The sequence below is a fragment of the Suricata suricatta genome, chromosome 13 (genome assembly GCF_006229205.1).
Source record: "Suricata suricatta isolate VVHF042 chromosome 13, meerkat_22Aug2017_6uvM2_HiC, whole genome shotgun sequence".
NCBI classification, from domain to species: Eukaryota; Metazoa; Chordata; class Mammalia; order Carnivora; family Herpestidae; genus Suricata; species Suricata suricatta.
Window position 1 is genome coordinate 8,247,573 of NC_043712.1, and position 9,184 is coordinate 8,256,756.

At 57.9% G+C, this 9,184-nt stretch overlaps 1 protein-coding gene across 1 annotated transcript in view; it reads right to left on the reverse strand.

Moving 5' to 3' along the window:
• LMX1B (LIM homeobox transcription factor 1 beta) overlaps positions 1-7,407 on the reverse strand; it is a 10,968-nt gene extending 3,561 nt beyond the window's left edge. Inside the window, exons 1-2 of the mRNA XM_029921077.1 lie at positions 7,403-7,407; positions 1,352-1,584 (exon numbers count right to left, since the gene is read on the reverse strand). Of these exons, the coding sequence (XP_029776937.1) occupies positions 1,352-1,584; positions 7,403-7,407 (238 nt within the window). The remainder of the gene's footprint in view (positions 1-1,351; positions 1,585-7,402) is intronic.
• Positions 7,408-9,184: the final 1,777 nt, after the last annotated feature.

A 9,184-nucleotide genomic window follows, 5' to 3' on the forward strand; every position in this document is an offset into this window, starting at 1 on the left:
CACACACACACACACACACACACACACACACACACACACATGCAGTGTATTCACCCAGAGGCACACCCACACTCAGCATGCACACACGGCCACTTCCTGCCCCAGAGGTGTGGGCCTCAGAGATGCGGGCCCCGACGGACACCATGTGCCTCCTGTAGCCCCTGAGTCTGAACCGGACTCCTCTTCCCAGGCCCATCTGCCCCCCGCCCCCCAGCAGGAGCCCCTGTGGAGGGGGCGGGGTTCCTCCCTCCAAGACCCCCTCCCAGGCCAGATAGGAATGGGCCCGAGACACCCGGGCAGGGTCCGCTCTGCCGTGAGGGTCCAGGCAGCCTCCAGGATGCCCTGCCCATGGGTGGACAGAGGGACAGATGGATGGGGGGGGTCACTACTTCCTCCAAGGGCCCCAACAGTAACAAAGCTCTTCTAGATGGGCAGGTCTGGTGAGCGTGGGCTCTAGGTTACTCCAAAGGGCTCGGCAGACAGGGGCACCCTCTGCTCCAGTCCCCCACTACCCTGGCATGACCTAGCACCAGCCTTCTCCCTGGCTTTTCCCTTCTCAGACCCATTCCTCCTCTCCTGTACCCGCCCTTCTGCCAGGAGGGCTCAAAGCTGGCACAGTCCTTCTGGAGGCTGGAGCAGAGGCGAGGGGTGCCTTCATCCCGGGAAACAGGGCCTCTCCCTGCACCACTGAGGGCCCCAGGCCCCCCGCCCCCAGCGGGGAAACAACAGCTCGGGCTGCTGCTCCCCACTGACAAAGGGCGCGTCAGATCCCGGACTCTCTCTGGGCGCCACCAGCCTGCAGACCTGGTGCCGACAGAGACACCTGTGGTGCTGTGCAGTGGCGGGGACCATGGCAGGGACAGAGAGGGTGAGTGCGGTGGGTTGGATAGCAGGGTACGTGCGTGAGTGCACAGGTGTGAGCATGTGGAAAAACGTGTGTGTGGCCACACGCAGAGCTACTCAGTGCATGTGTGATGTGCGTGCTGGGTCATGTGCGCACGTGTGTGCGTGTTTAAGTGCACGTGTGTGTTCCTGAGTGTGGGCTTGTGCGTGCGTGGGCATCTGAGCACATGACTACATATGCACACGTGTCCATGTATATACACTCCTGGACACGGGTATCCACACATGCATTTTATGTGCTCATGCGTGTGTGTGTGTGTGCCCGTGTGTGTGGTCATACGCACATACGCTGGTGCACGCACGCTGGTATCAGGTAACGGCACACGGCCGTGAACACCTCAGCGCCATACGCATGGGATGGGGGTGCGCCGTTTGTGCGGAGCTCAGGTCCTTCGCCGGCGGGGGCCCCCTCCCGGCCGCCTGCCCCCCAGCGCCCGCCATGGCTCACCAGAGTCGGACTCGTCGGGGCTCACGGAGCTGAGCAGGTCCTTCTCCTTCTCGTAGTCCCCCTTGCACAGCAGCTGGCCCTCCTTGAGCACGAACTCGTCGCCCTTGCGCAGCTGCCGCTCGCACACGCAGCAGCAGAAGCAGCCCAGGTGGTACACGCACTCCAGGGCCCGCATCACAAACTCCGTGGGGGCGATCTTCTCCATGCAGCCGCTGCACTTGGCTGCGAAGAGCCTGCAGGTGCACAGTGTGGGCGCACTGGCTAGCCTCGGGGGTCCCTCCCAGAGGCTGCTGACCGTCAAGGGCCGGCCTCTCCCTCCTGCCACCCTGGCCTTCCACCTCGGGTAGGCGAGACCCACGCTGGGCACAGAGCCAGAAAGTGGGAGGCCCCGTAGCCCTCTTCCACTGGCTCCCAGGGTCCTGGTGGCCCCAGGGCGGGGTTGGGGTGGGGGATGGCAGGGGGATGGGCATCCCGGCCAGAGATGCGCTCCCTGTGTGTGTCAGCTCAGGGTCTTTCCTGCTCAGAGACACAGTGGCCACTAGAGGGCAAGCACAAGGTCAGCCTCAACCTTCTTCAAGAGCCAGGTTGCTGTGCCCTGAAAAGGGCAGGCTGGTCTGCCCTCACTCCAGGACCTGCTCCACTTCCTCCTTACCGCCCCCCCCACCCAACATCCAAGCAATCCTTGGTCTTGTCCAACTCACCACCCAAGTGAGGCCCCGCCTCTCCTGCCTGGGCAGCTGCCCTTGTCCCCATCCTGGGCTCCTGGCCCCTCTAACCCTTCAATTCACCCTCCAGGATGAAGGCCGGAAGGAGCTGTCTGCAACACACGTCCGCTCCTGCTATTTCCCTGCTCCAGGCACTTCCATGACTCCCTGGTGCCTCAAGGCCCTTTGCACTCGCCTCTTTCCTGCCTTCGCTCCCCCAGGCCAGGGCCCGAGGCCCCAGCCTGCAGTTTCTCCAGAGCACCTTCACGCTGGCCTGGCCTTTCCTCGCACGTTCCTTCCCTGCCCCTGGGCTGAGCTAACACCTACTTATGCCTCACTTCAGCTTGAGTATCTTTATCACATGCAGAAATTCACTGAGCATGCTCAGCGTGCCAGCCGCTGTTTGAAGCCCTCTGTAGGCAGAAATGCATTTAATCCTTGCAACAATCCCGTGAGATGGGAACGGACACGAATCCCATCTCAGAGATAAGGAAACTGAGGTGCCGAGAGGCGGAGTCACCTGCTCAGGGTCACATGGTAATGAGCGGTGGGGCCGACTCGGAGCCTGGGCCTGATCCGGCCCCCTCCATGACGACCCGGATCCATCTTCCTTCTCTGGAGACAAAGCCAGGTGGGGGTCTCCGTGCCTCCGGCCACCATGGGCAGAAAGGTTCGAACAGCACGGCCCCTCCCCTGCCCTCACCTACTGACCGCTCCTCCCGCCTCCCCCCTCCCCGTCACGTGCCCTGCTCTGTGGGAACTCAGCCTCAACAACACTTTGATGGAAAAATTTATGAAGAATCAAATTATTGCTGCTGGGAGGGAATTAAAACCATTTTTCATTCCCCACGTCCCTGGGCCGCGTCTCGGGCGCCACCCTGGGAGCGCCGTGCACATCCCATCCCTCTTTATGGCCCGCCATCACAGGCACGGATTACAGCTGCGATTCTCTACTAATCGGTTCTGGAACAGAAATGGCCATAAATGCAAGGCACTCGGCCTGCCTCCCTTCCCGGGGCTGCCATCAGCACCGCCCACGACGAGAGAGTGGGGCGCGCTGGACAGGGCCAACCCGAGCTCTGCCCGCTGCCCTGGCACCGGCCAGCGCACTCAAATTGCAGGCACCCCCAGCAACCCGTGCCATTCGCCTCTATGCTACTGGGCGGGCTCCTACTCATCCTGCAGTGCCCAACTGCAACGCCACCTCCTCTGGGAAGCCTTCTCTGATGCCCCAGTCAGGGGGAGTGGTCTCCCACAGGCTCACTCAGTTCCCTCTACTGTGAAACGGAGATGTCAACAGGACCTCCCCCAAAGGGTTGTTGTCAGGAGTCGATGATACTGAGCAGATAACTTGGTAAATAAGTGTCACAACACAGTGACAGCACATGTCAACTTCCAACTCTACAAGGGTTCCACAAGGCAGGAGACGAGGGGATCACGAGCTAGATTTCAGCTCCGATTTGACGCTGGCTAGATTCCTTTGTTCAGGGTACAGCTGTCCATGGCAGCCTCAAGCAGGGGCCCCTGGTAATCCCGCTCGCTGTCCGGCTCTGCCAAGGCGCTGGGGAAGGAGCCACGTTTCCAGAACTTGACGCCCTGACATGGAGGATGTCTCTGCCCTGCCCCCTCACTGCCCCTCTGTGCCCTCCCCACAATTCTACCTCCTGACCTAAGTGCCAAGCTAAGTTCTGCAGCCTGGCCTCAGGGGCCTAGGAGCAGACAGGCAGCGGCTGCATCTCTGGGCCAGCACGGCAGGGCCGGGTCCCAGGCCAGGATCAGCACACCCTGGGCGGCTCCCAGACAGGAGGCCCTCTTACGTAGGGGAGGGGGGCGGCAGGAGGGGTGACCCGCATTCACAGGCGCCGCCACCGAGCAAGCTGCATTCAGAACAGTCGTGCTAATGCCTCGGCAGCAGGGGGTCGATTGCTACTTTCTCCAAACTCATCAACACAATCTATTATTAATACTTCTCCAAAGGCTCAGTGCCGCCATTATGGAGGCAGCGCCAGCCACTCGGGGCATCATCTGTTATCTAGATTGCAAAAACTCGGGATATAAAACAAACTGCGCACACTTTATAAACGGAATGTGCCATCCGTTTGGTCTCCAAGCATCTCTCTGCCCAATAAAACATCAGGGGGGGACGCATGAAATACTCACTCCCAATTATGGGGCTGCCTTTGTCTACGGAGCCGGAGCCGGGGTGAGTGCTACAAATGCATGTGTAGGAGGGGTTGGGGGCGCCAGCGGGGCCCCCTCCTCTCTGCGAGCGGCCCTCCTGCCCTCAACCCCTCCCATCGTGAAGGACCGGTGGAACCGGCCATTGGAAGCAGCCCCAGCCATAGGCGAGTGGCAGGGACACTGGACGGACTTGGTTTCAATGCTTGGTTCCATCACTTCCTGGCTAGTGACTGCACAGGTAATTTCCGCTCTCTGAGCCTCAGCTTACTGATCTGTATAATGGGCTCAACAACACTGCGTCTCCGTGTGAAGATGCAGCGAGTTGTCCGCGTAAAAGCCGTGAACATAGAGGGAGAGGTCAGTGAGCTGAGCAGGCCTTTTGAGACCAGGGCGTCTCCCGCAATGCTGCCCAGAGGCGGCAAATACCGGCAGAGAGAGTGGCTCAGGGTGAAAAGTGCTGAGCCTTCCTGCCCCGCAGGGGCCCTGACGCCTGATGCGAAGGACAGGCCCTGCCCACATCCAAGGCACTAGCTTTGGAGCCCAGGTCATGATCTCAATCCCGACTCAGCCACTCCCCATCTCCGTGACCTTGGGTGAGTCTGGGTCTGTGTCCTCACCTGCAAGATGGGGACAATCTTTCTCACTCCCCAGAACTGTGTGTGTGGGGTGCCAGGTGGGTGTGTTTTGGCTTTCCACACTTGGGCCAACAGGCCAGGAAGGGGCAGGCCTGGGGGGCAGGAGATGGCCGGGTGCCATGGGGAGGCTCCGAGGCTCCACCTCCACCTGCGGCTTCCCCTCCAGCTGCCGGGCCCTTTCGGTGCCAATCCCCTGGCCCAGGCTCCTCCTCTAGAAGCTTCAAATCTGGAGGGCAGCTTCATGGCCACATCACAGGCACACAGGCTCGCTGGCCAGCCACACTCCCCTCCCGCCTCCGTTGTCCATGTAAACCGCCAAACCTTTCCTCCTGCTTTCCCTAGGGGCTAGAACACCATTCCTCCCGCCCCAACCTCTGACAGTCCAAACACCTGTGTATTCTGAAGGATTTAACTTGGATATCCCTTCCTCCAGGAAGCCCCCCTTCTCCTCTCTAGTCTCAGATGTCCCCCTCACTGAGTTCCTCCCCTCACATGCCCGCCCCACTTTATCTGTTTCCAGGTCCACTTTCCGCAGGGTCACCTCTGTCTTCGGAGCTGAGCACAAGGCCCCATACACACTAAGGCGAGCAACGCATGTTTGTGGAATGCACACTGACCCAACCAATACAGTCCTGTCCCACCTGTGAGGGGAGGGCAGCTTGGTCCCCAGCCCAGTCCGTGGGAGCACCCACCACCTGCCCTGGGAAGACAGTGTGTGTGTTGGGGGTGGGGGGTAGGGCAGCCCAGGGTCCCACCCTGGCTCCATAACTTTTTCCCTGTATGACTTTGATCAAGACGTTCAGCCTCTCTGAGCTTCAGTTTCTTCATTTATGAAATGGGAATGGTGGTACCTACCTACAGGGTTGTTGGAAGGGCCTATTGCATGTAAAGCTCTTGGCCTTGGGCGGGCATGAAGAAGGCACCTCACAGAACTGCCATCTGCCTTTCTCTTGTTCCCTGGTGTCTTTGTTGTCACCCTCCCTGGGTCTCCGTCACTCCTGGGAGCAGCCTTCCTGACGCCAGGTTTACAGGTCCCAACCAAGCCTCCCGGCCTGTCACACCAATGTGAGTGAGCTCAGTTATCATCACCTGCGTCACCTCATTGAGTCCCTGAAGAACCCTAGAAGGAAGACACGGTTTCCATTCCCATTTTACGGATGAGCACACCAAAGTGCAGAGGGCAGGTTCAAGGTCACATGGCAGCCCCACCAAATACTACCCCCATGCTTTGTGTATTCAAGTACATTGAAGCGCATTCGGGTGCATTCTGCCCATCATTCACCCTTGTCCTTGGCTAGGGGTCCCATCCCCGTGTCTGTCTGTCCACAGGCTCTGAATGCCCCAAGTTCTCATTACTCAGCATTGGCCCAGCAGCCAGCAGGTGCGCCTGAGTTTCTCCTAAACCAAACCGAACATCTCCTCATCACAGACACATCCTCCCTCCGCCAGGATCATCTGTGATTTCGGAGTAAGAAATTCCCATTTTAGGGACGTCCTTCCCTTGAAGAGTCCCTGGCTATGAGAACACATCTCCATCTCCTCTGAGTTTTTATTGGTTTATTTGTTTAATGCTCAATTTATTAAATTCATAAAGCTAATAAACAAAACTCTAAAAAGCAATTTTTTTCTGCAGCATTTAAACATGGATTACAAATCTGATTAATTAATTTCTCTTAAGCCACTGACAACTGCAGAGAGGCAATGCAGTAGATCTGATCCTTTTTCCTCCAATAAAACTGGCTTCCTAATGTCCTGGGGACCCTCCAGTCTCTCCCTGCAGGTTTCCAGCCCCAGATCTCAGACTGCAGAAGCATCAGGCTTGGAATCTTGGCTCTGTTGCTTCCTAGCACAGGCACCACACACAAGCCTCTTCTCTCTATGCCTCAGTGGCCCCATCTGTTCAATGGGCTGGGCACCATGAGGCAGGCTCGGTAAGTAGGCAGCTTATCATTTCTTCAAGACTTCTGGCACCTGTTCACCTTTCTCTGTCTCCTCACTGTACTGCTGTTCCTACACCCCATCGCTGGGGTCTATGCAGCTCCTCACTGGGTCCTCAGTCCACGAGTGCCCGACACCTTCAGGATAAGTCCCAAGACCTCCTTGTGGCGCTCAAGGCTCTACTCCAGCCCTGTCCACACCTCAGTTCAGCTCCCTGCAAAGTCCTTCCTGCTTCCTTAACACTTAAAATTCCATCTGCCCCCAAAGTCTGTCTTCCTTCCCCCCTTTTGCTTCTTGTTGAGCTTCTCATCCTTCAAGACTCAATACAAACGTAACCTCCTCTGTAAAGCCTTTCCTGAAACCCAGATATTTGTGTGTCTGAAGCCCTCGCTGACCTAGAAATCAGAACCTGGGTCTAATTCACACGCACCCATCTGGCGCTGAGGAGGTGACTAGTGAGTGTTTGTTGAATGAATAATCTTGTGAGAAATGACATGGACAGCCCAGGTAGGACAAGAGAACACTGGATACTCGGCTTCCAGAAGTTTGAGAATGCCACCAGGGAGCAAGACAAGTGAACTCACTGCTCTCACCCCATGGTCCCCTATACAGCCTGGAGTCCAAAATCCTAACTGCTATGTTGGTTAAATTCTTTTTTTTTAATGTTTTATTTATTTTTGAGAGAGAGAGAGAGAGAGAGACAGCATGAGCAGAGGAGGGTCAGAGAGAGTGGGAGGCACAGAATTGGAAGACAGGCTCCAGGCTCTGAGCTAGCTGTCAGCACAGAGTCCGATGCAGGGCTCGAACCCACGAACTGTGAGATCATAACCTGAGCTGAAGCCAGACGCTTAACCGACTGAGCCACCCAGGCGCCCCTATGTTGGTTAAATTCTTAACACACCTCCTGTTGGGCTGGAGACCAACTGCACCGTCATCCCTAGTACACAGGGGCGGCCCTGGGGTCGGAGGGCCATGTCAGTATCAAGTGACTGACCATCGTGACGGGGCAAGGCCCGGACACCCAGGTCAAGGTGGACCAATCCATTCTCCGTCCTGTGTCCCTCCCGCCTCCTGCTCACCAAGAGCTTTCTAGCAGACCCCTGGGCTTAGAGGTGTACTTTCCATATCTCAGTCCCATCTGTGTCTTGAGCCTCAGTTTCCTTCTCTGTGAAAAGGGGGTACTGATCCTTCCCTCACCTGGGGATTAAAAATTGGTGAGTTTTAACCCGTGTGAGGGGGTCTAGCCCAGTGCCAGGCACAGGGGCATCCTGGCAGGCGTGCACCCCACTCCTTCCCGAGTCTGAGTTTCACCATGGTGCTGGGACACAGGCTCTCGAACCTTCTCTTCCTCACCTCCAACTTCATTTCGAAGCCCTCAACCACATCATTGGGTCTGTGCTCTCTGCATCTCTCTGTCTGTCTGTGCTTCTGCGGTATAGGCTTCTGTCAGATCCTTACTGAGGGCCACACTGGGGACCAGGCAGATTTGGGCCTAGCTTCCTTTCAGGTCTCTCCAGGCCCAAATCCCAGGGTTCCTGGGAACTCTCCCTCGGTGGGGAGGGAGCCACAGCCCTCTGGCCCACGGGCTGTACCTTCTCATTTCACCCAGCAAACACCCAGGGAGGCTGACTCTGAAACAGACTCATGCAAGATGCTGGAGGACAGAGTCAGGCTAAATCTGGCCCCCTGGGGGCTGGCACAGCATGACAAGTGCCTTGACAGGGTACACTTGGCAAGCCGGGGGTCCCAGAAAGTCCCGACGGTCAATCTGGAAGAGGTCTAGGGACTTCCCGGAAAAGGGGACATGACAATAATTAAGAAGCTGGTTCTGAAGTCCGAAGGGTATAAGTCCAGCTCTGCCGCTTACAATCCGACCCTGGGGCAAGGACCACAGTCCCCACCTTACAGGGAATCACTAGGGTGTGTTTAGCCTCTCGCCAGGCTCTGGGGAGGCTCCCAGCGCTCCGATAGGGGACCAACGTTATTCCGACTGAAGGCTGTAATGTCTGTGACGATGCCCGTTGAGAGATGAGCTGGAGTTCACAGGGGCCCAGGGGACAGGACCCCAGACACTCGTGGGGGTCCAGCTGCCGCCGCCAGAGTTTGCCTGTCACTTGGAGGAGCCGATGGGGTGAGAGCAGGCAGGGAGCGCCGCCTGGCCTCCTCCCTCCCGACGCGTTGACATCTCCCCCACGTGCCTGCCGCGTCCTTATCATTCCGGGCGTAGCTGTTTTTTATTTTGAGACAAAAAGGGGCCTGTTGATGGGGATCCAACTCAAACCAGCTGCAAACATCTGCTTTGATGCGGCGGCGGCGGCGGCGGGCCAGGCGGGCGGCGGGAGCCGCAGGCGGGGGCCCCGGTGCGCGCGTCAATC